At 39.0% G+C, this 27,741-nt stretch overlaps 1 protein-coding gene across 3 annotated transcripts in view; it reads left to right on the plus strand.

Annotated features, from left to right (window-relative positions):
- DUSP26 (dual specificity phosphatase 26) overlaps positions 1 to 19,077 on the plus strand; it is a 175,579-nt gene extending 156,502 nt beyond the window's left edge. For all 3 annotated transcript variants that reach the window (XM_044083059.1, XM_044083058.1, XM_044083060.1), the window contains one exon: positions 12,594 to 19,077. In XM_044083059.1, the coding sequence (XP_043938994.1) occupies positions 12,594 to 12,793 (200 nt within the window). In that variant the 3' untranslated portion in view covers positions 12,794 to 19,077. The remainder of the gene's footprint in view (positions 1 to 12,593) is intronic.
- Positions 19,078 to 27,741: the final 8,664 nt, after the last annotated feature.

The following is a 27,741-nucleotide window of genomic DNA, read 5'->3' on the forward strand; positions in this document are numbered from 1 at the left end:
TTGTTGATGCTGAACAGAGTACGTAAATGTTCTGCAGACATCCAAAGAATGACACTGCCTGTACTGATGAACATGCTCCATCACTGACTATAAGATTTAAATTATGGCAGGCACATGGCACATAAAAAGCCCTTGAATTCATCTGTTTTATCTGGGCCTGCACTCCAGCTCATTTCCCCTTCATGTTGCTGCCATTGTCGTATCCTTGTCCTCAACAGTCATTAATGTCCAGTTCATGATTTTGAAGAGTCTGAAGAAGAGTTTCTGTAAGTTCTGCCCCAGTTGTATCATTCACAGGCACAAATCCCAGAAAATGTTCCTCAACTGTGGCTGCAGTCCGTGAAATATCCACATACCAAACTACTACAGTAATTTGCTCTTGATTGCTGATGTCTGGTGTGCAATCAAGGATCACAGAAAAGTATCTAGCATCCTTCACCTTTCTTACAGTGATCCTTAAAATAGCATTTGCAAACAGGTGGATAACTTCATTCTTTATGTCCTTCCCAAGATAGTAATCCATTACCTCTTTATTCCGAATATGCCGCAAATGTTCAGCCATGACAGAGTTAAACTGCGACAAAAGTTGCACTTGGCTTAAGAAATTGCCTTTGGTGTCCAGCGCATCACTTGTACCACGGAATGCCATGTTCCATTCTGCCAAGTATTGGACAACAGCAATAATGCGTTCTAACACACCACGCCAGTGAGTTATCTCCTTTTCAACCACTGCTTGTCTCTTATCATCCATTGTCTGGCTACTCTTTATTCTATTATCCAGTTCCTTCCACTTCAGTATGCATGCAGTATGCTCTGATGCTCTGTCATGGCTGTGTAAAGCTTTGGACATCTCTCTCCATGCTTTGTAACCACCTGACCTGAGAAGATGGTTAGAATGTCCAAACAATTTGCATGCAAAGCAAAACAGTGCATCCTTTGAGACCGAATATGTCAGCCATGTGTGTTTGGCTCTCTCTCCATTAGGCAGCACATGGAAATAGTTCTCCAGTGTAAATCTTTTCTGCTCATTGACTGGGAACTCTGGTAACAACACTTGCACCGGTCCATGCTGAATGGCAGCAAGCCTAAACTCATCCCTTATCAAGTCTGGCCAAGTCCCTAGATCCTCAAAAGATGCACCTGATGCTCCCTGCAAGTCAGAGGCCACATCTGTCACTATGGAAGTATGGGCTCCTTCTGTATCAAAGTCTGGTGATCCAGGCAACACCTCTACAGTTGAATCTGCATTTGCTGACATGGTTTTACCCATGGTAATGGCTGTAGGTCCACAGGAGGTAGCCTGTGGTGTAGTCGCAAGAAAGTGGTCACTTTCTATTGAAAGGATGCTGGCCTCACAGTAGTCAGACTGTAATGCAGAACCATTGTGTTCTCCTGAAGGCAGACTTCTTCCTGAATCTCCCCTCTCCGATGGCCCACAAAAAAATTTCATAATGGAGCCCTGTCTCTTTGCATCCTCATTCCTCTGCTGCTGATGCGTTCTTTTTGCTGCTCCTGACAAATATGTACGCTTCATCTCTAACTGGAAATGGAAGTAAAGCAGAATTACTACACATGCAGACAGAGTCCTTTTGTCATACTGTTAGTATGTATTGCATAATGACTTGCATTGACATCAGTCACTATTGCACTGCAGGCAGAAAGACTGAAGAATTAATAACTAGTAGGCACAAAAAAGTAATGAGAAAGGCCCAAGTTACAGTTTTATGTTAAATACCTAACGCTAGAGGTGAACTTGAGCTTTTTCTACACAATCCTTCCCATTTCATCCCCCCCAAACATGTGAAGAGGCCAGAAATGATGCAAAAGATTGATATTACAAGCTCTCTGGAACAGACTAAAGTCTGAATGAAGTAATGACAAAGAGAAGCGCAGTCTCAAGGGGAACCGCAAACTATGAGGCAAGGCAAATGCTACGGTACAAAAAAAGGCTACACATGCCCACTACCTCTCAACCTGTTAGCACACTTGAACAAGCCAAAATCATTGGTTGAACAAAGGAGTGAAATCATGGATTTGCTAGAAAACCTTATTTGTGAGGGATGTAGAAGTGGCACACACATATTGGGAGACATGCCCACAACCACTCTTGGCACATGATCCGTGTACAAAAGCATAAAGCCAGGGAATGTACCATGCATTACGTGTGGAGGGTATGAAACATGAAGTCCATTTCTGCTAGTAGCCTCAGCCCTATGCATTGTGCAATTGATTTGAGAGAGAACAGGCCAAAAACATCTGGACACACATTCTTGCAGGCCCCATCAAACTCCTAAACTGTCAACATAATTCAGACAGCCAAAAATAACTGCAGAAGAAGGCGTAACATTGTAGATAGTTTAAAACATTAACTTATATAGAGCAGTGTTTGCAGTAGTATGCATTAAATACATCAGTACATTCTGTGGAATTCTCACCCCCCCCCCACACACACACACACACGCACACGCACACACACACACACACACACAGCCTCTGCACAATAATCCTGGATAAAGTGAAAAACAAAAACATAGGCATAGCATTAACAATGTGCTTATACACTGCATGGCCCCACATTAAAAAAATCCCAACCAAACATTGAACAGTGCAATATTCTCACAGACCCTAACTATTCTCCCTCCATTAGGCTTTTTAAACAATTTACAGGCCCCATCAACCTCCAAATAGCATAATGCAAACAGCCAAAAATATCTGCAGAACAAGGTGTAACATCAGGTACAGTTAAACAGTACTGTAAACCTAGACAACAGAACAGTGTTTGCATTAGCATGCATTAAGATAGCAGTACATTCTGTGGAATTCTTCCCCCCCCCCCCACCAAGTCTCGGCACAATTTTGGATGAAGTGAAAACAAAAAGGCGTAGCATAAACAATGTGCTTATACAGTCCGTGACCCCCTATTAAAAAAATCCAGGCAAACAGTGGACACTGCAACATTCTCACAGACCCTAACCACACTCCCCAACTTTCAATAAATAACTATGGACAACGAAAAAAATTGAAGTCATTGCAACAAGGCATATCAAGGACAGTTAAACAGTACTATAAACATAGATGGCAAAACACTGTTTGCATTACTATGCATTAAGATGTCAGTACATTCTGTGGAATTCTCACCCCCCCCCATCTCTGCACAATTGTGGATGAAGTGAAAACAAGCGTAGCATTAACAATGTGCTTATACAGTATGGGGCCCCACATTAAAAAAAATTCCAGGCAAAAACTGAACACTGCAACATTCACAGCCACTAACTACCCTCCCAACATTAGCCATTTTAAACATTGTATGGGCCCCATCAACGTCCAAATAGCATAATTCAAACAGCCAGATATAACTGCAGAACTAGCTGTGACATCAGGGATTGTTAAACAGTACTATAAACCTAGACAGCAGAACAGTGTTTGCATTAGCATGCATTAAAATATCAGTACATTCTGTGGAATTCTTACCCCCCCCAAGTCTAGGCGCAATACTGGATGAAGTGAAAACAAAAAGGCGTAGCATAAACAATGTGCTTATATAGTCCGTGACCCCCTATTAAAAATACTCCAAGCAAACAATGGACACTGCAACATTCTCAGGCCCTAACCACACTCCAAACCTTTCAACGCAATAAGTATGGACAATGAAAAAAGTTAAGTCATTGCATCAGTAGTACATTGTTGGTAAACAAAACAGTAGCGTAACAGGGTTTGCAGTAGTATACATTCAAACATCTGCACCTTCTGCAACATTCCCACAGCTGCTAACTACCCTCCCAACATTAGGCATTGTAAACAATGTATAGGTCCCAACGAAATAACCCAAAAAACAGTGACACAAACACCAAAACTTCAAGACAAACACTGTTGCCTCGGAAAAAACAAGCCAAGAAATAACGTAAAAATAATTTATTCAATGTTTTCGTCTGATAGACTTCTTCAGAATAAAATCTTACACATACCCATCCATATTTATACTAAAACATTAATAGTTAATTAAATACAATTACCTAATTGAACAATTAATTAATACAAAACTACTTTATAATTAATTAGACTGCTTTATAAAACTGATATAAAACTTTAAAAGACATACAACTACAAATATTAACTTCATATTCACGTTATTATACTTTCAATTTTCTGAATGAAATGATTAATATTAAATGTTTTTTGGTCAACAGAAAATTGAAAGTATAATAACATGTGAATATGAAGCCAAAAAACTGCAGAACAAGGTGTAACATCAGGGATAGTGTAAAACAGTACTGTAAACCTAGATATCAGAGCAGTGTTTGACAAACTTGTAAAAAAACTCAAAACCTACTGCAAGTTCAGCTGACAATCTACCAGCAGAATTTCAAAAAATAGCAGCTGAAGCCAGTTCTTATCCTGAATACTTAAAAGATCCATTACTGAGCAGTACATCCCAACCATCTTGAAAATATCATACATTATTCTCTCAAACTACTAACTACTCTCGCCAACCTTAATCACATCCCCCTAGCCTTCCACTGGCTCCAGAGCTACCCAACAGGTCATAAACAGCCATAAAATGTCTCCAGGATCTACCCCCCCCCTCTACTTCCACTCAGATTAGGAGTCTCACAAGGCAACAACATTGATCCACTTCAGTTTAGTGGATTTATTATCAACCTCAATACCGCCACATCCCTAGCACTCACAATCCAATATGCTGACATCGATCTACCATGCAACAGGTCATGTCCCAACCCAGGCTGAAATAAGCTAATCTTCACAACTTACCACATACGCCTAAGACTATTGACTTAGCATCTCACAAGACTGCCCACCTATCCCTGCTCTATACAACTACAATATCCTTCGCTGTCCCATTATTTATCTCCCCTCTTTTCATCACCCCTATACCATTCCATCTACCTTTTACATATACAGCATAGATACTGACAAAAAGACTGTACCTCTTGCCCCAAATAACTAACTTACACACTCTAACAGGCAATCAAAATTAAATGTATATTACATTTCACATTCCCTTATATTGTCCCTCATGCAAACAGATACACCAAACTTATTTTACATATTTCTAGCACCTGTGTACTAAGAAGCATTTCTCCCTGGGCCTCCACTGAAAATGGGTTTTATCCCAGGCAGTCTATCCAGTTAAGAAATGTAAAATAAGTAAAGTAAAACTGGTATAACCACAGCCCCTCACCCGCAAATCCTCTTAGCACAACACATCGCTACACAAAAGTAAAATAAAACTGGTACAACCACTGCCCCTTAACCCCCAGCCTCTTAGCACAAGAACTCTACATAAAAGCAAATTAAAACTAATTAAACCAGTCCCCACCTCCCCAATCCTCATAGCACAAGAACACCACACAAGTGAAATAAACTGGTAAAACCACAGCCCCTCACCATCATCCTCTTACCACCAGAGAGGTGACATAATAAAACTGGTACAACCATGACCTCACCCCCCACCCCACCCTCTTAGCACAAAAACTCTACACAAAGCCAAAATAAAACTCGTACAACCTCACTCCCCACCCTCCTGGCACGAAAACTCTACACAAAACCAAAATAAAACAAGTACAACCACAGCCTCACCCCCCCCCAAACCTTTTAACGCAAGAAATATGCAGAAACAACAACCCCCCCCAAAAAAATAAAGTTTAAACTAAACCCCAAAACTTACCTTTTATGCTTTCTACAGAAGGCTGCTTCCAATACTCTGCTCCCTCTTCACGACTGAAGGCTCACCTGCTTCCTCAGACCACTCAGTCCCTTTGAAATTGCCCTTAAAAGGACAGTTTGTCAGACCTTTTGAGAAATTGCCCTTAGAAGGACAGTTGAAAAAAAGGGTATAATCCATTGACCACGACCGCTCCAAAGGCTAGAATCCACTGCTGATCTGTTCTCCGACAGTCCGTCCTAACACTGGGCCAAACCCGGCTCGATCTTCGCTGTCTGCTACTGTTAAGGAACATTCCTCTGTTTAAAAACAAGAGAAGTGCTCCTTATTAGCTGTAGGTGCCTTTTTAAAGGCAGTTTGTGCAAGAAGTGATGAGCAAGGACCAATCAGGTCCTTGCTTCATCACTTTCTGCTTTAAAAAATTTAAAAAAACACAAGCACTTAGTTTGCAGGCTGCTGCAGCCAATCAGATCCCTTGTTTTGGTGAGCAGACCTGATTGAGCGCAGCTTGCCAGTGACTCAAAAAAATGGAAACACAGTTCCGATTTTCACGGTGATGGCAGCCACAGGGAACTATGCGGATGTCCACGAGAAGCCAAGCCGAAGACGAGTAATGGTCGGAGCAACCCTTGGCTGCTGAATGGGGGCCCGCCAACTGTCTCACAAACCAGACACCCACTATCAAAGTGGGTGACTCCACATCAACCAGCAGACCTGTTACCAGCATGGTGCCACAAGAGTCAGTGCTAGGTTCCCTGCTATTTGGTATATACTTCTCAGAAGTTCAGGTCAAAACCTAAGGGTTGTGGCTGATCAGGTAAACCATTTGCAGATGACTGCAAACTAGGTGCAGTCATTGAATCCCCAAATGTTGCCAGTATACTCCAGGAGGGTCTCACACAGACCAACGACTGGTGTATTAGTCACGGTCTCAAAGTGAATGCAAAGAAATGCAGCATCATGCCCTTCAGCACAATGTCCCCTCACACTATCAAATCAATAACAATACCTTAAGTACCCATGAACTGATACGAACCTGGGATCACAGGTTGACTGTGACCTTAACTTCAACCACTACTTGTCTACTATTGTATGGAAAGTTTTCCATGTAGCTCGCTTGATTAGTAAAGACATCACCTCAAGAGCAAAAGAAGTTATAACTCACCTATACTCGGCACTTATCCTGCCCATAATTGAGTATAATGCTCATTCAGTATGTACCATACTAAGCACCTACAGCAATTAGAGAGACCTCAGAAGTTTTTAATATAGAAGTTCAAGGGCCTCCAGCATCTGCCTTACATGGACCGACTAAAGTCCCTGTCACTATACTCCATAAAGCAAGCCAAGACCCAAACTTAATGAACTTAATGCATATCAGTAAGTCAAATGGGTCTAGGGCTACCCATTCTAGGGACTTAAATATGGCCTGTGACTTCAGACATGCTGGGTGGACAGACTTATCTCCCAGTGACTGCCTTATCTTTGGAACAGGCTACCAGTTCTTGTGAAACAGAGCACCTCTATGACACTGTTCAAGAGGAACCTAGAGGAGTGGATGGGCACTGTAAATTCTTACCAGGGATAACATCTACAACCCTCCTGGACATGGGCAGTCCTCACTAAATGCAATCTTGTGTATTGATTAGTACTTCTATGGTATTACATTGGGTTGAAACGGCTAGGCTTAAAATGACCTCCAGGTCAATAACCTAGTAATCTCCTATGATCCTATGAATGTGATGTGGGAAAAAGATAGTCTGTTAAACCAATGGTAAAATATGCCATTAGTGTTTCTTTTGTAACGTGGCTTAAGATGAAAGTAGACAATAATACACCAGAGTAATGCATAAGTATATGTGAACTGAGGTAGTAAATTCAAAATTTACAAAGGCAACACTTCTTAAAGTAAGGGTGCATTAGAGGGGAGATGGGCAGAAGGGGAGGAAGCTAGGTAGAGTTTGATAGATCAAGACGTCAGAGCTACAAGTCATAGCATAGGACTAAAGTAAGGTGGAAAAGAAAGTTTACTAGGGCATAGTGCGAGAGCAAAACCAAGTGTTGGTGAGGTGTTCCTGTTCCATAAGTAGCAGCATGAATTTGGGTGTATTAATAGTATTAAGTATATTCTGAGGCAAAGTGTTCCAGGACTTTGATATTTTATTGCAGAACAGAGAATCCCTGTGACTATTATTGGATTTAGTTACTTTCAGTAGGAGTTTGTTGGAAGATCTTAGGGATCTGTAGTTGTAGTGTGATTAGACTAAGTCTGAGTGCTGGGCAGTTATCAGGATGGTTAACGATGGAATGAAAGCAAGTTAGTTGGTTAAAGGATAGAAGATTAGGTAGTTCCATCGATTTTAGTTGGTGTAGTGCTGTAGAGTGATGGGATCTATAAGGAAGGTTAGTAGCAAATCTGGCTTTTTTATTATAACAGGATTCCAGTTTGCTTAGGTCTGTTTTTTTTCAGATTGGTGAATATTGGAGAGGTGTATAAGAGATTGGAGAGTAGGTGTGTTCTGGAACTAGCCTGTCTAGTCGTGTCAGGAATGGCTTGAGTCTGTAGAGTGAACCTAACTTAATGTGGACCTTTTTGATAGTTTTTGGTAGGAAGTTGTCGAAATTGAGCATGTTGTGAATTGTAACCCCAAGGAGCTTGGTGTGATTGACAGGTTCTGTTACAGTTTTGTTGGAAGAGTAGATATTGAAGGGGGGAAGGTGATCTGATGATTTGCTACTGGTGAACAGCATGAGTTTTGTTTTATTTGAGTTGAGTACAAGTTGGGTGTCTGAAAGGTATTCTTCAATATGTAGGAATGGTTGATTATTTTTTTTTGTAGTAGTAGTTCTGGTAGAGAGGGAGCTGAACAAATGAGAGAGGAGGAGTCTGCGTATTGAACTATGGTTGCATGTTGAATGGCTTTACATAGATTATTGGTGGAAATGGAGAAGAGTAGTGATCCAAGAATAGATCCTTGAGGTACGCCGAAGAGACAGGTGGTAGGGTGAAGAATTTGTGTTGCCACTTAACTGCTAGCTGGCAGTCAGATGGATAGCTGATAAACCAGGAGGGGGCAGATTGGGAAAGGTTTAAGGAAGGTAGCTCAGAGAAGTTTTTGGTGTGATACTGCATTGAAAGCCTTTGACAAGTTAAAGAAAATAGAAGGCACCAGTTGGCCTATCTTTCTAAGTTGGTTGATTGAGTTAGTAAAACTAATAAGAGCTCTGGTAGCACTGTGCTTTGGATGAAAGCCATGTTGGGATGTAAATACGAGGTTGTTTTTTAGAAGATAATCTAGGAGCTGAGTATGTATGCATTTTTCAAGGATCTTAGCTATGGGAGGGAGAATTGCTATAGGCCTATAGTTTGTAAAATCAGTGGAGCTTTGTGAAGAGGGATAATGTAAGATACCTTCCAGAATTTAGGAATATATTGCTCGGTAACGGTCTGCGTAATAAGTAGAGATATTGGGTAGGAAATGACATCTGCTGCAAGTCTAAGAAGTTTACTACGTAGCTGGTCAGTAGTGAGGGAAAAGGGCTTGAGTTTAGAAAGAAGTTTGTCTGGTGTTGGTTTGTATTGTTTTTATCATGAAGGATTTATAGTTAGTTTGAGATCCTGTGGGAACATATACGGGTATTGATGTCATTCTTTACCAGGGACATTATAGAGTTAATAAAGTGCATGTTAAATTGAAATGCAATGCTATCAGCAGAGTTTAGTGTGGTTGGAGCTGGGGTTGAGGAATGATAGGGTTTTAGCAATTGATTGATGGCTCCCCAGAATTTCTGGGGATTGTTGTGGTGTGTTAGTTCGATTGTTGTATAATAAAACTTTTTTGTCATGTTTTATTTGTTTTTGGCAAGGTTTCATAGTTGACAGTAGCTATGAAGGGAAGTTTGGTTTTTGGCTTCTTGATAATGCTGTCAGGCTCTGTCTCTCTGTTTGAGGAGCTTTCTGGTGTCATTAGTAAGCCATGGTATATGTTTAGATTTTGCACAGATCTTTCTAATGGAAGTTAGATTGTTTAAAATGGTAAGGAATTTCTCACTGAAGTATTGAACAGCCAGGTCCAGGTGAAGGTATTTTAAAGGGGGCCAGTCACATTGATGAAGGAGAGTTTTAAAGGTTTCGGGGGAGAAGTTTCTTCTGCTACACACGTTTGCAAAGGATAATTTTGGGAGATGTATGCAGTGCCTAAGAGGAAAGGTAGGTAGGTGGTTACTTAGGTTATCTGGCAGACAGCCAGATTGGTGACAGAGGAAGACTTTATTTGTTAGGACCCAGTCTTGTAGAAGAATGCATTAATTGACTGAAGCCTGGAGATTAATAAAGTTGGAGGGGTTGCCTGAAGTCTTATGTATGCCAGTCTATATTGAAGTCACCCATTATTGTGGTTTCTTGACTAAAGGATGAGGCACATCAACCAAGGAGGTGTTCTATAATAGTGGGGTTGTTAGCTGGGGGATGTAAATGGCTGTAATAATGGTGGGAGATTAGTATTTCAGAGTTCATGAGGTCTGGGGGGTTGTTTTCAAGTCATTCAAATTTGAGGTTATCTTTGTATATTATTGCTATGAGCCCACCATTATGGGTCCTGTCACATCTGTGGATATTATAACCATGAGTTAAGATTTCATTGTCTTGTATATGGGGTTTTAGCCATGTTTCTGTTAGAATTGCTATTTCTGTAGAGTACTGGGTGAGGGTTGTATTAAGTTCATGAGTTTTGTTTTCCAAGATTCTTAGGTTCATGTTTAAGATTAGGAGATCAGAGTTTTGATGTTGGAGGTAATTGATGTTAGTAGAAGGTGATATGTTAGGACTGGGGATTGTTGCATTTAGGGAATGAGGGCCTGGATTAGGGTGCATGTCTCCACGTAGTTTAATGCCCCAGCACTCCATGACAAGAGATCTGTGGGGAACAAGTGTTTCAAGGAGTGACTGGAGAAGAGTAGATGATAAAAGAGCTTGATGGCCTGGAAGCAAAAAAGTGACAAAATGTTTTTTTCTTTACTGTTTTCAGTATTGTCTGTCAAACAGGGTTGCAGTAATACTGCTCGGTGTGTTTTTTTTCCTGGAGTACACAAAACTCAAGCTGCTGAATAGCATTTCTCCAAAAGTAGAATTTATTGTAATAAAGTAGCCCCAGTCAAAAACTCCTCTTTTTTAAACAAATATAATTTTCTCTGGTTAGCAAATGCTCTGTACCCCATGCGCATTTAGTACAACTTTGTGATTGCTGCACTACAAATTCAAGCATTGCACCACAAACGAGTCGTATTGCAGTCATCTTGGAATATTACAACCCTCAGACTCTCTCACTCACACACACACACACACACACACACACACACACACACACACGCACACACCCTTTGTTTTCCCTTCAGTTTCTGATGTAAAATACAAATTGCCCAAATGTTAATTGAAAACAGGAGTGTTTGCATATATATTCTTTTCACTTGTACTTTTGTTACTGTCACCATAACCATACCACCTATGTCGATACCTATTATAACAGCATTGTGCTTCCAATCGACAGCACTCTTTGCCTTCCTTAGTTCTATGTTCTGAATTGTAGCTTATTGAGTTGATACAATATACCATATTAGGCATAAGTGTCTTAATGTCTATGACATATATACATCCCTTTTTTTTATTTACTCACTTGCGCGACATGAAATCATCATCGTTGTCATCAATCCCATTTTTACACAGGGGCAGAATGTCACATTAGCTGCAGTCAGTGTAGCCAAATCTGCTTGATCCAGTGTTTACACTACTGCATGGTTAGTGCTGTGATAGATGTGCATGTCTTCGAAATTAATCCGTGTTTCTTCACATGCGCAGTGCATGGTAGAAATGTCTCATAGTTTCCTGGGTTTAGTAACAGGTATCATCGAACATGCTGTGCATATTCTGAGATGACATCTCATTTGTAGTCACTGTAGATATATGAGGGTCACCTGTATTACACAATTATCTGCTACACAAACCTCAGTTTAATCATTTTGATTTTGTACAATCCACTATTTACCATGCACTCAAGCAAACATGTGCCTTTGACATGAAATGGTGCAAAAATCCCTAACAAATTAATTTATGAAATCAGTTATGCATATCAAGTTTGACATAATTCTGAACTTGCAGTGAATATGTATTGCTTTGTACAATGTAATCAGTGTATGATGATGACTATTGTACACCACTTGCCATATTCCATCATGTATAATGACTGTATATTCTATTAGACCAGCTATTCTGTCAACCTAGACTTATTTCATGGGAGCATTTCTATCTGAGTCACTGTTGTAAAAGGATTATGCACAAGTGGTTTAATAGAGTCATCATTATAGAAAAACAGTATATCTACAGGTGGCCAAGGTAAAATTCCTTGAGGTCAGTAGCCTGAGACACAAGGCACTAAGAAACATAATACCAATCATTGTTTCCCATAGAAAGTCACTGTTGGTGAGGTGTGTGTGTGTGTGTGTGTGTGTGTGTGTGTGTGTGTGTGTGTGTGTGTGTGTATGTATATATATATATATATATATATATTATAGATAGATAGATAAATAACATATATATGCTCCTTGGGTGTGGGGGCTTGCCCCACATTGAGAGTGTGAGGAGGCTTGGTCCCTGCAAAAAGCACTGAAAGCTAACTTTTTCACCCTTTGTTGTTGAGCATTATTTTTTAGCATTTCTACCATAAATATTTATATTTCTTTGCTTCTGCAAGATTAACCAGGATTAGCTTTTCTGAAAAGATAGAATAATAAAGAGTTTGTCTTACTGCATTGTGTAAATTTGTTTTTGCTGTGATCTCTCACAGGAAAAATGCTAAAGTTGATTCATACGTAATATAAAATACTTGCTTTCTTGTTTCTGTTTCTTCAATAATAGGGAAAGTCCTTGTCCACTGTGCTGTTGGGGTTAGTAGGTCAGCTACGCTGGTCCTGGCATACCTTATGATTCACCATAATATGACTTTAGTGGAAGCCATAAAAACAGTGAAAGACCATCGTGGTATCATCCCAAATCGAGGATTCCTGCGACAGCTCGTGGCTTTGGATAACTCTTTGAGGTTGAAAAGGAAAACATGAAAAAAATTAATTAATATAAAATAATTCAAGATGGTACAAATTTTACAACCTGTTGCTGAAGTATAACTTTTTTAGATGCTATTGCTGATCATGACTTAAATTTAATTGCCGTTTTTTTTTTTTTACTATGCTTAATTATGCAATAGCAGATGTTATGCTAAAGAGCTGCTAAACTGTTACTAAAGCTGTAACTCTGTGTGGTACTGCTGAGAGCAATGCCACCTTAGAGGGGTCATGACCATTACTGATATTATCTGTGGGCGAACATTTTTTTATAATACTTTTAAAAACTTTGTTAAAGCATATTAGTATATTTGTGTGTTTATGTTGCCAAACAATTAAGAAGAGCACAGCGAACCATAACTCTTTAATTTGTAGATTATCTTGACATCATAGACGAGTACTCTGTATAAGAAGTTTTATTAGTCATGACTCCTGCTCCCGCTGCATAGTACCTGCAATCATGACATTATGATGTCTTATGACAGCACAAACTAGTGTCATATGCAAAGTTATCAGGAAGCCAGTTCACACACTGATACTTTTGGAAGATATCTCATAGTAACCGTTAAATTATAGAAACATATCTGGAAATTAAACTTATAAGATAAAAAACTAGGCGAAATACACAGTTCTAAAGCAATTATTGATGAAAGCATTTCTTTTGCAGTTGTACATTTTGTTGTAACCAGTTACAACATTGCAGGGAGAGAGAGAATTATTTAAGTGGGGCAAGCACTGCATAGAAAGAATTCGGAAGGTCTGATTAATATCAATATTGTGACACTGTAGACTTCAGTGAAACACTGCAACTTATCTCTTTCTACTGCCATTTAGATTTACTGGTTTCACAATGACATTTTTGTAAGCACTATTTTAAAATATACTCTAGTATCTCTTGTGAGCTTGACATCATATATCTATTCAACATATACAATTTTTTAAGCAACAAAATTCGATTAGTTGGTTTTATTGTATACATTTATAGAAATGTGCATCTAGCATTTATTAGATACATATAACCTCAAAAGTACATCTGTTGAATCTGAAGTATGATTAGGTAATGCAATGCGACTGTTAGCTTCCACAAAGTATATTTATTTCATCTTTAATTTTAAAGTAAGTTTATTTTAAAACTAATTTTAATTCTTTAATTTTCTTACTGTTACAATTTATTTTATAGTGGCAACATGCTATTTTAGCACAAGATATCAGTATTAAAAAAAAACAGAATAATATTCAAAATGAGTTTCTATGAATTAAAAACTGCAGTATATATTTTCATGTTTTAAAGGTTCCTCAACTAAACAGAAACACATTTTTTAACTTAATATGTATAAACTAAAATCAATTAGCATATTCTTGTCTGTGGCAGTGTTTTGCATTTATTATTAAGCTTTATGATTTTTTTTTATGATTTTACTTTTACGTGGCTTGTCTGAAAGTTTAAGTTGTCTGATATTCTATAGTGGTTCATCAAGGGACAACCAGATGTATTATGAGTCACACAACTAAACAAGAATAATTAATGCATCTCGGGAAGAGAATCTGAGAATGAATGAAGCTGTAGGCTTCATCCACAAATGCATGTGACATATGTGGTGCAAATATGTGTGTTCTGAAAACAGATGTATTAACTTCCTCTACAATCATTCACAATAAAATGCACAAGCACTTTCAATTTGGATTAAGGAGCCCAAGATACACAATGCAAAGCAAATATGCCTTGTGCTATGTGCAACATGTTTAAGGAATGAACTAATATTTACCTTGGACTGCCACAGTATCACAGCCAGTGCATTGCTCTCTTTATAAAGTTAGCAAAGGCAGATATGCAATTGGCTTTTTTGGGCATGCATGGTCCAGAGAGATATAATGAAAGATCATTATAAGCATACTGATCTATGCAGAGACACTAAATGCGTTTGACTAACTGGAATTGTAGTTCCATGTCCCCTCCTATCGTCTGGTCTCTCAGTCTAATAAATAATGCATCATGTTTTTCTGGCAGTCCACTCTATTTACCCTGAAGGCATCCACCTGTTAAGTTATTTCTTAGAAGCTTCAAGCACTCAACACTTCATTTTTTGGGCTGTTAGGCTTTGTCTGGTCATTAGATGTTTAAATGTGGTAGGCAAATCACTACCTATAAGGGCTATTCCATTTAAGGATGTCAAGAGTCACACTGTACAAAAGTATGCAAGATGTCCAGAAATATCCATTCCATGATAATTGCATAGTTTTAACACTCCACTGGCTAACTGGATCCTGTGTGTATTCCATTTTGATGTACCATATTTCTAGCTATCAGTGCAAATACTTTCTTTTAAAAACTCCCCAAGGTTTTCTAAACATTAGACAATCTACATGTTGAAGTTCTTCCCTTGTTGCAACTCCATGTATACATGCCTGGCTGTCACAAAATGTAGCATTGTTATGCTTTGGGAAAAATGAACACAATTTTATAACAAAATAAATGGCAACTCATAAAAGTGATAATATTGAACTTTAGGGAATGACAGCCCTGACTTTACTGTGATACTTGGGGACACTTTCAGAGTTTTCCATGTGGTATGCAGAGGTACAGCTGGACAGGATTGGGAGGTCATTATTCCCTTGTACAATTTAATTATTTATTGAATGTAATTTTGCATTCTGTATCTTTTGCACTAAGCATTTAGTGCAGCAGGAAAAACTACAGATATATATGACAAAGAGGAATCTGAGGAAAGTGTCATTATATTTGGCAATATATTCACTTTGCTTATATGACCTCTGTTTGCCTTTACAGCAGTGTCAAACCCAGTTATTTTCTAAAAGTTTTGTTCAGACTGGCTCCATAACTAAAAAGTTTTGACTTGGACTATCCGTAAATGACCTGAGTTCAACTAGTGGCCCCGCCATTCGAGAAGTCAACCAGGGAGGAATAGGAGGGAGTGGCTAATGCTGGCTCGCCTATCATGGTGAGAGGGATTTGGGGAAGTTCCACTAAAGCAGTACCCTACTGATGATGTGTTGTTGCGATAGTAATCCTGCTCAGTACGAGAGGAACCACAGGTTCAGACATTTGGTGCATGTGCTTGGCTGAGGAGCCAGTGGTGTGAAGCTACCATCCGTGGAATTACGGCTGAATGCCTCTAAGTCAGAATCCCACCTAAACGTAATGATACCACAGTGCCACAGATCTCCAGTTGGCCAGGGATAGCTGGCTGCAAGGTCAGTGAGGAGTGCCACTCATCAATGGGTCAGAGAGGGGTCAGAAGGGGGACGCCTCTCTCCAACAGTGCACCGCACATTCATGGAGAACTGGGTGCTAAATCATTTGTAGATGACCTGATTCTGGGTCAGGGTTTCATACGTAACACAGCAGCAAAAAGCTGCAATCTGTGGAAAGTCAGCCCTCGAGCCAAGCTTTTGTTGCAGGCAGGGAAAGGCTGTAACTGTGGCCTAGGGACTAGGGGCTGTGAAGCATATGACCCGCTAAAGAACACACTGCACTTCAGCTGAGTATTGCAGATTAACAAAGAGTTGTACTGACCCAGTGCACTGTCAGCCCAATGAGGAGGGTATTAGGTGTATCAAAAATTTCTAAATTCCTACTGAATCAAAGCCACGAGTCCCTGCTAAGACATCCTTCTTCCACCTCTCTAGGATGCCAATAGTTGGAAGGGGGCAGGCAACAAATACAGAGAAGAGAATGCCTTTTCAAAGACCACAAAAGGTATAAAGTCAAAAAGTTTATAAGATAAAAGTAAATCTGTGTACACTATCCACAGATAGAGGGCCCACAATGAGAAAGGATAACTTTCCACTTAAAATAAACATTAATAAAAGGAAAAAACAGCAGGAATGGTACATTGCAGAACAACTACAATTTGTATGGAATAGGTTTAATGTAGTAACATTAAGTGCGTTGATTAATTCCTTAAGAAAGAGCCTTTACATCAACATATGGTATAGGAAATATATATATGAGATGAGTAATCAAACTTGATTACCACAATGTAGGAATGTATGAACTGGGAAAAGTGCTGCACTATTTAGTAACACTGGCAGTGTTTGCATTGACTGGTTGGGGATGTGATGAAGGTGTTAGCTTAAAAAGCACTAACATGTTTGATCATGCTGCGGGGCATATCATTGAATGTCAGTTATGAGACAGCATCAGAAAACTAAATGGGGAGACAACTCGGTTTGCCTGAGGTAAGAGGAGAGGAGACATTTCTCCTCAAAGGAACATTTTATTCCACTTCTTCGCCATTTCATCAGGGAGGTTTATGACTTCAGATGGGCAAAGTAACTACTAACAAAATTTCAGCATGTCAACATATGTTTGTATTCACAGCTGGGTATATGTGACATGAATGAAATGTGTACCATGGTATTTAATATAATTCTGTGTCAATAATGCACATAAATGTCTTCTTGCTATGCTATTCCAGACTGGTTTGCGTCTCACCCAACCCCACTGCAACTTTACTGTAGCAATACTGTAGTATCTCTAGGGAAAAGGGACATCATGATAGCAGGAGAGGGTCACATAATTTCATTGGGTTAGCAAGGCATAGTTTGCCTAAAATCACTTAGGGGAATTAATAAAACAAACTTGTTTACACTGACAGCAGAATCTCTAATGGACTAATAAAGGGCATTTGATCAGATCAATGTAACTGTTTATGTCTCACATGACAGCTTTGTAGTCTCCAGGTCAAGAGGATGGTCCCTACATCCAGTCTGAGAAGGGAATATTACTCATAACTCCCTCTTCATGGTATCAAATAATGCCAAATTTGTAAACTATGACATCTGTGAACTATGGGCATTAGTACTGTGATGTAGTATACATGGTACATAAGAAAATGTGGCAAAAAAATTACACAGCAAGGGGAAAGGCAATGTATAAACTTTTTGGTTCCACTAAATCTGCAGTGGTAAAGTTTGACTAAGTTGCTCACCATTACCAAAGAATGTTCGCTTTGTCCAATAAAGCAAGTGATAGGGTTAAGTATTGACAGATTCAGCAAGCAAGTTCTAATGCAGTTAGTTTAAAAAAAAATACTTTGGTTTCTCTCTGGATTACAGCTGCTGTCACATTTCTAAGACTCTCTTTAAATCAGTTATTGCTTAATCACAATTTATTTGCTGCTGCCAGAAACAGCAGCATGTGTTTTTTAATGTGTTCTAGAGTATTCCTCAGGTACACATACCTAATAAGTCTAGTTTTAAGAATGTTAATGGCTATCAAATACCAAAATGATTCCTCCCATAAAGAATATTTGTGAATTAAGTCTACCAGTGAATAAGGGATTTTTGGTTATCGTATTTCCCTTTTGTCTGGTTATAACTGCATACATAGTCAAATCTATGCATTTCTAACACGACGTAATATGACATCTCTTCATGGTAATTTGGAATATACCATTAAAATGAAATGCAAATAGAGTATTACAGGTATTGGCTGGTAACACAAGTTAACACCAGCAAAAGTAATCAACATAAAATCCATTCCTGGTGTAAAATGAGTGGTGTGTGCTTCTAGACCAGTCTGATGTATGTTTGAGCCAGGCATAAACTTAAATAATCCTGATCCAACTGTAGCCGTCAGCTATCAAAAATAACAAAACTACAGCCATAGATTTATTTCCAGTGAGGTTATGCTATGATCTAAAGGTAAGTTACAACGCAAATGGAAGTGTCCCTATAAATGAGATTTTCATTGTAGCACACTTGATGTCTAATATTTGTACAAATTGCTTTCACATAATTTGCTGCCCAGTGTGTGTTCTTTTGCTGTAGAAAATCATATAACTTCTCTAAAAGATGCTTTAAATTCCTTTAATTTGAAGTTGAGATCTTTTAAGAAATGCTTGGAATTATTTGTATTAGAAGGTGTGATCTAACATTTAATTATAAATAAGTTTTCAACAGATTTTCAATTGTTTTATACATTTGTGCAATTACCTTATAAAACAGGTGGCCTTGTAGAAGACCCACCCACTTATCAACTTTTGGTAAACAGTTAAACAAAGAAAAGAGAGTTATTGCATAAAGCAGTCCTAACCGCTGGTTATGTGTCCATGCCATCAAGCATCTAAAAAAAACGTGTTGTGTTAGTTATAGGTGAATGGCACAAAGTCAACTTTTATTTCAATGAATCTGTTTTCCAAAATCAAAATCACAAAATACCATGTTATTAAATCTACAAAATGTAATAGAATAAAGAATGTTTTTACTCGTTTTATGGATGGGCAATTACCCTGCATAGTGGTACTGTGATACCACAACACAACAGTTAAGTATTATTAAACTGAATATTACTCGTTTTATGGATGGGCAATTACCCTGCATAGTGGTACTGTGATACCACAACACAACAGTTAAGTATTATTAAACTGAATAATCTCCAAACAGTAATATTTAAGGGGATGAGATACAGTCCATCTTGGATGAAGGACAGAATTGAGGGGCTTCTCACACCACTGAAATATTACTGGAAAGTACTTTTGTAGTGATGCCCACATTCAGCAAAATACCATTTTGAAGTTTTCATTTTGGTAAATTGAAAGTCACTGGAATAAATGTTAGCTATATGCCATGGACCCCAAATAATTCATACGATATGCAAAATTTTCTGCTGGATTAACTGACAAAATGCCATAGCTAACAGTATTATTCAGTAAATCCAAACTTTGTTTGCTATATTTCTCCACCCCCCCCCAAAAAAAAAGGAATAAACTCATTAACTAATAATTTACTAGCCCTGCAGTTTACACAGTGCTTCCCATTGTGTTTTACTTGTGTTGTAAACCAATCTGTTTTCAAAATAACTTTCAAATAAAGTGTCATAACTGCTGGTTTTGTGTCCATGACATCACACCTTTAAAAAAGCCTTGTTGTACCACTTATAGGTACAAGGCTATAACATATACAGAAAGGACCGCCCAGTAAAAAAAGGAGGTGGTCTCGCCGTCCTCTATAAATGCTCACTAAATATTACTTTGAACCCTTCACAACCCCCCCAAATCTCCAATGCAGAATTAATCTCCCTGAAGATCCAAATAAATAAGGAAAAAAGTATTAATCTACTTGTGATCTACATTCCCCCCGGAAGCAACACTGACACACTTGAGCATATCTTAAATTGGCTAGCTACCAATTGTCCCCAGGAAACTATTATCCTGGGTGATATGAATATAGACTGGAACCAATGCTCCTCTGAGACCAACCCCACCCTCATAAATCTCCATGGCTTCTCACAAAACATAACCTCCCCCACCAGAATTGGTAACTCCAACCAAAAAGAAAGTCTTCTTGACTGGATACTCACTAACAGTCCATCTCACGCCTATAAATCTGGGACTCTCCCAAACGAAATCAGTGACCATCTCATAACCTACATAGAGAAAAACAAGGTAGGGAGATGTAAACTACCAGTCTACAAATCTATCAGGAACACTAAACAATTTGACCTTGCCAAATTCCAACTTGAGCTGCAGTCCTGTAACTGGTCTAATCTTAAATCCCTCCCTCTTGAGGAAGCCGTTATAACCTTTAATTCCACCTTTATAAAAATACTCAATTCACACGCCCCCATACGTTCAGCCAAGGTTAAAAACCTGACTGCTCCATGGCTAACAAAAGACTCTAAGTATAAAATCAAACTTAGAAACAAAGCCTGGGACAAATGGCGTGCCTCCAAAACCCCCCTAGACCGAGCTCATTTCCAACAACTTAGAAATGTGACAAAAAAATCCATTTTACTAGACAAAAAGAACTACTACCTCCAACTCCAAAATAAACATCAACTTAATCCCCAAAAGTTCTGGGCAGGTATTAACAACCTTCTCCATCCAGGCAAGACCTCTACCCCAACTCCGGCCGACCTAAATGATAAAAGTCCTGAAGAAGTGGCCAATGCATTTAACTCTTTCTTTATTAATGTTATCAAATCTTTAGCGGCACAACAAACTCTGACCAACCCCACTACCACGAGTCCGACTCTGAAGTCTGAACCCTCCTTCCACCTACAACCTGTTTCCACTTCCTTCATTAGATCCCTTCTGCAGAAACTAAAGCCTACTACAATTGCTGCTGACCTTCTTCCAGCTGATTACCTACAAAAGCTGCAGAGGTCATAGCTTACCCCATCTCCATCCTAATTAACAGCACCATAACGGAATCTACTATCCACTCAATCTGGAAAATCTCCCACATCATCCCTCTCCACAAAGGTGGGACATCTACTGACCTATCCAACTACAGGCCAATAGCCATATTGTCACCACTTGCTAAAATCATGGAAAAATGCATACACAATCAACTAGTACCCTATCTAATCCAGAACAAGCTCCTGACTACCTCACAGCATGGCTTTAGACCCAAACACAGCACTACCACTGCCCTCCTGTCCTTCACTGACACAATAAACCACAACAAAAACAACAAAAACATGTCATCCGCTCTCTTTCTTGACCTATCAAAGGCCTTTGATATGGTTAACCACCAACTACTGCACAACACTCTAAAAACATTTGAACTAGACAACACAACACTCAAGTGGTTCCATGCCTATCTCTCAGACAGAAATCAAGCCGTACTATGGCAAAACAAACTCTCGCCCCTATTACCTAACACCATAGGGGTTCCCCAAGGCTCCATCCTGGGACCCCCTACTCTTTTCTATGTTTATAAACTACCTCCACACAGTCATCCCCGAGTCCTCCTGTATACAATACGCGGACGACTCAACACTCATAAACACGGACAGGTCACCAACTAAGCTATTATCCAAAACCCAAGACTGTCTCACTGCAGTTGAAGACTGGTTGCTAGGTCGCCATTTGATCCTTACCCCTAAAAAAAACAAACTATTACTCTTCCAGCCTACCCATAAACCTACCCCCATACCCTTTTCTGTTCAATCCAAAAATGGGACTACTATATCCCCAGACTCAAATTCCAAATTACTAGGTGTTACCATAGACAACAAACTCAGATTCGACCTACACATTAACCAAACTATTAAAACAGTTAACAAAAAACTGGGGTCTCTTTATAGAATAAGATCCTTTCTTACTCCCAAAGCAAGAGAAGCCACAGCCCGCTCTCATCTCCTCTCCTCACTCCTTTATGCCTCACCCATACTTACCAACCTGTACAAATCTGACCTAAATAAGCTCTCTGGCTGCTACAATCACATTGCTAGATTTGTTACTGGCATGCCTTACAAAACCCATCACTGTATCAACCTGCACAACCTAGGCTGGGTGGAACTACCTAACCTACTTCAACAAACCCAGCTAACTATAGCTTACAAGATCCTCCATCATCCAGATTCCATCCCTGCACTGCGTAATTTAATCACCCCATATCTAAACCTAACTAGTCTGCTCAGCAAATAGGCTACTTGCTCAAACAGTCAAATCCTGTAACTCTGGAGGTGACTCGCTGTTTGCAAATTCCATTGGTAAAATATGGAATTCCCTTCCGCCTCAACTCACCACCATCACCTCTTTATCCAAATTCAAGAAAAATCTAACCCTTCACTTTAAAAATCAGTGGCTCTGTCAATGTTCCAAGCCAGACTAAACCCACCACCCTCCGGAACCCCACTTCTCCTCATGTTTCCCTCTAGGCTCTTCCTCTGTCTAGCATTTACTCTGACATTTTCTCCTTTTAAACCTTATATGTTCATCAATTACATAATCCTACTGTACCTACATATTAGTCTTATATGTTTATCATTTACATAATCTTATCGTACCTACGTATTAGTCTTAGTAAAGAGCAGTAGTTTCTCTGTTCACTTATCTCTTTGTACCTATGTATTAATTATCAAAACATGTAATATATTCTCTGTTTATAAGTACGTAAACTAATGTCAATGTGGAGCTTTTCTCCCCGGGCCTCCGCTGAAAATGGACATGTATCCAGTCGGATTTTCCCGGTCAACAAATGTAAAATAAATAAATAAATAAATAAATAAATGGCACAAAGTCAACTTGTTATTTCAATGAATCTGTACAATAGAATGAATACTGGGGTTAAAATAACTTATGTACCAGTAGACACTACAACTTTAACTGAGTACTGGTAAGGGAGCTGACACCTTGTCTTCATCTATTCAGATGCTATATTGTCAGCATCTGATTTATCAGAAGTCCCACCAAATCCCACCAAGTCTATCTGAATCTGTATAATGCTTATTAATAAAGACAGTGAAATAGTAATCCAACTATCTGCTGTATTCCAATATCACAATAGTAAAACACATGAAGCAAATAATCCAACAAAAATATGTCACAGGATACCTTCTCCTTGAAAAGAACCAGGCAGAGTAAGGTTATAAGCGCTTTCGTTCCCTTAATTCACACTCAATACAAACGGAACTTCATCAGATACTGTATTCCAGAACAACTTGCACTCATCCCTGAGTTTGTTATAGTCTCTACAGCACTATTGCAATGATCTAGTCTGTCGGCTTGCTCAGCAGGACTAGTAATGACAGGCACTAATTAGCGCAATACTGTTCAGCTTTCCCCAGGCTAGTACTTTACTTCTCCAGGTCTCGTTTGCTACAAACAGCTTCACATCATCAAGAAGCACCAGGTTATTATTTTTCTGCTTTAAAATGTTTGATCTTCATTTATTTGATCATTTACAACTGTTTCTCATTTCTTTAGATGCTGTATGAGTGTTGTTGTTATCAAAGGTTCATAGAAAGATATTAGGAATGCAGTTTAGGAGACCATCTAGGAGCCTTGCCCATTTTCCCAGTAGACTCAGAGCACTGTCTGATCAAGTAACGTGCTCAAAGTAACACAATATGCAAATGAAGGCTGAGCGACTCAAACGCTGTACCAAAGAAAGTAGCTAATTAACAGCTCAAAGTCTTTATCCTCTGTACTATCTGCCAGACTATTAGATCTATTCATTTTTTTTTTCATGTTAGATTTTAAACGTTGTTGCTGTCCTCCACTGCCCTCTGTGCAACAGCTGCTATTTTTTACTAAAACTGTGGGAAAGTTTCTGCTAGCAGGAGGAATAACATGCTTCAAAGCAGAGAAGCATTAAAAAATGTCAACAATTTGGACTTAATATCCCAACTCAGGACAAGCACAGTTTCTACATAGCTTTCTTTTGAGTAGCTCAGTTAACAGCTGAATGTTCCATGAGTGCTGTATTTGACAGGGGGACAATTTATGAGCATCAAAATTGATACTGAAATGATTATTTCCAAGAAAATATGAGAGAATGATTAATAAAAGTGAGAAGTATTGTTCAAAAGATGAGGATTCCTCTAATCCTGCCTCTATGGCTTTCTCCATTCATTAAAATTTTCCTGTAGTTGAGACAGTTTCTCCTTCTGATGTAATTTTTTTTTAAAACAAGAAACATCTTTAGTATACAGTGACTGGCCATTAACATTCCAAAACAAACATACTGATTGGTCAGCCCAACCAGTGTGCCCACTGTAAATCGAGCATATACCAGTGGAAAAAAGTCCAGTCGGCTATTTTTTTTTTTTAAATAAACTTTCAAAAACCACAGACTTCAATAGAATGAGACAGGTGGGACAGAGAAAAATAAAAGGGTAATCAAGTATGTAGGGAAACGTACCTGATTTTCCTTTTATTTTCTCTATCGCGTCTCTCCCATATGTTGAAAGTCTCCTGATTTCATTTTTTCATTAAAAAAAAGTAATGGAGATCTTCTTTCTCTGTTGCTTCCTTTACACAGCACTTCTTCTTCTTCTTCTTTTGGCTCTACCTGGTTAGGGGTCACCACAGCAGATCACCTGTCCGCTCATGATTGGCAGTACAGTTTTGCAGTGTTGAGTTGCCAGCCAGGCACTCAACCTTCCACGGAAGGCTCACACACGCACACACTAGGGCCAATTTAGAGTGTCCAATCCACCTACAGCATGTCTTTGGGATGTGGAAGGAAACTGGAGCACCCGGAGGAAACCCACGTGACCACAGGGAGGACATGTAGACTCCTTCCTTTACACAGCACTGATGTACTGAAACGAAAGTCCTGTATGCATGCACAGTACATCAAGACAGCCCTAGGGTACTGGGAGGAAAGAAGGAAGAACAGTATGGTGCCATTATATAAGGATATCATTAAAGAAAAGTAAGCAACTTTTTTCAGTCATCCTCGTGACCAAACCATGCCAGTCATGGGTTTCCTCCAGCATTACCCACACCCAGCTGTGGGTTAATGCTATATTAAATTATCACTTATGACATATGCAATCATACATTTATATAAATAAAAACAGACAATACTGACATAATCTAAGTTGCAAGCATTATACATTACAAACCATATTGACAATTTTAGTTGCAAACATTATGCATCACTTATAATCTACCCAATCATTGTCAGTCAAACATTACATAGCTCATTCAAATCCTGCCTTCTTTTAAACCTCATTCCTCCTTTGTATGTATTTTTCCCATAATTCCCATTTTTCCAATGTAATATGCTCCTACCCTTTTCTAAAGATCCCCATCCAGTTGTTTTATCTCTGTTACTGTATTCACTACAACTGGTACAGTTGGCTTAGACTTGGGATTTCCAATTTCTAATAATTGCTTTTTTGGCAGAACCATAGTTAGATTGAGCAAGGACTTACTGTGTCTAGGCAATTCAGTAACAATTTTGATTGATACTTAACCAGACAAGCTTTCCTCTTCAGATGTTTCATGGATAAAAAGTTCATCAGTTACAACTGTTTCTCATAGAAACCATCATTGGAGCATAATTTCTGTATCTGAACGGGAGTTGTCTAGATTTTTGCCTCCCTTCATTATCCATAAGGGTCTCCAGTTTGCTTCTCTAACTGTCTCTGTAGTCACCCTGAATCAGTGAATTAGGACTGTTGAGAATATTATGAGGCCCTGGTAAAGTAACAGATTGTTTGGGTGAACTCACATCCTCTTCTCCCTTAAGGATGCCTCCATTCCAGCCCCCGGTTTGGCACCGGTAGAATCAAGGCTGATGGTTCACTTGCAAGGCTTTTTGTTGATACTAATTTCTTCCATATCTCTGATGCTGTCCTATCATTTGGATGTAACTTCAGTACTGGTTTGTTGAGCCCTGATCCTAGCTATGGCTAGAGCCATCACTGTTGTGCCAACTCTGATCATGGTGCATTGGTGATAGCACTCTTGTTGCTGTTTTGACTGTCAGTTACTTTGGTGTCTGATGTTTTGGAACCAATATCTTCCATAGCAGTACTGGTAGTGTTCCTGATGCTGATGGCTATGGGAGGAGGTCATTGCTGTCTCCTTTAGCACTGTTGTTTTCAATGCAACTAGACCATTTCGCACTAGATTGTCAGCATCAACTAGGACAGTCCTAATTCAACACATTATGTTGACTGATCACTCAGTAAGAGATTTAACCTGTCCTCTTCCTCACCAATATGCAGGACAGGAAGCCACCAGAGAAACAGATACAAAGAATCCATTGATGAATGCTCTTCCTCTCACTCCTAATCTTCCTCATGGAAGGCCATTCTTAAACTTTGTTTCCTTATCCCTTTTCCCCATTTCCCTTATTTTGAAGTTCTTGAAGAAAGCCATACAGATGAAGACCAGAGCTTGTAATGAACCTATATTGGATGCATTAGGTTTGGTTCCTTCTCCTGTGGCCATAGCCACTGGATACCTTTCTCCACCTGGGAACAGTCAAGCGTATTCTATCACACCACTCTGGCAAGCCTCATCTGGACCTTCTTTCCCTTCACATTCTCTTTAATTTCATTCATGGATACAGGCCTTGTTTACCTACCCAGGGTGACCTGCAAAAGTGAGGGAATTCCTTTAGTTGATGTCTCAAGGATTCAGCACTATTTTTCTGCTTCATTTCCAGCAGTTTCTCTGATAGCAGTATCCAATTTTCACCAAAGATTAAACCCTGCAATGTTAGTTTCATTGAAAGTCTGTAAGGCTTTTTCTAAGAAATGCCTTTTTGTTGAGACTCTATTCAAAAGAATTAGTTCATTCATGGATTTTTAATGTTATGTTGGAAAAATTAGCATTCTCACCTTTTTGAGCCAGGATCTCGACCAAAGTTCATTTTTGATTTGGAAGGCATCAGATAGAAGTTTCAGAGTTGTAAATCTTATCTTTTAAACCTCCACGCCTCTTCATCCATAAAAGCAGAATGTCATTGTAAAATAACCCTATACCTAATGTAGCAAATGAAGTAAATCTGAACAAGTCAGTTAACTTAATTATATCTTTCCTGATTATTTTAACCATGAGGAGTAAATGTTAACATTGCTTAGATATATTTCTATATTACTCTTTCTTGGTAGCTATCAGAATGCCTCACTTTTTAATGTAAAATATAAAAGCAATTACCAGTAAAATATGAAGGACATTCCATGGGAGAGCTAACTGCTTCCAAGGCCTTCTTCCAAGATATTTCAGTTGATGATATTTGTGCTACTATGTCTTCTCTGCATAATTTTTGGAAGGAGCTATAAGCTAGATGCAATTTCCAGATCTAGACCAGCCTTTAGAGCCATTGCTGTCTAAAATACCCCATCCTGATAACACAAAAGAGGATGAGTTGGGGACTCTGGTCTACCATTAAATTGGATGTTCTAGATTATGAATTGTTTACAGAATGTTGCTCCATAACACTGATTGTTATGAAATCAAATTATGAGTAATTTGTGTAACATTGCACACTTTGTGTAGTATAGCAGACACCCCCCTATGCAAGCTCTCATCAATGTACAACCTGATTCACTGATACTCTGAGGTGTGCCTACATAGCAGCTCTTGGTAGCATCTTGTCTGATGGCTTCTGCAATACTACAGCACATATTTTGTAACTGGGCCATTATAAGCCTTCCTGAAGAGCTTCTGACAATCTATAATTACAATATTAATCTTGGGCAAACTTGCAGGTAGAAACATAAAACCCTT

Source organism: Protopterus annectens, chromosome 9.part0 (assembly GCF_019279795.1).
Source record: "Protopterus annectens isolate FY-2018-M chromosome 9.part0, PAN1.0, whole genome shotgun sequence".
Taxonomy (NCBI): Eukaryota; Metazoa; Chordata; order Ceratodontiformes; family Protopteridae; genus Protopterus; species Protopterus annectens.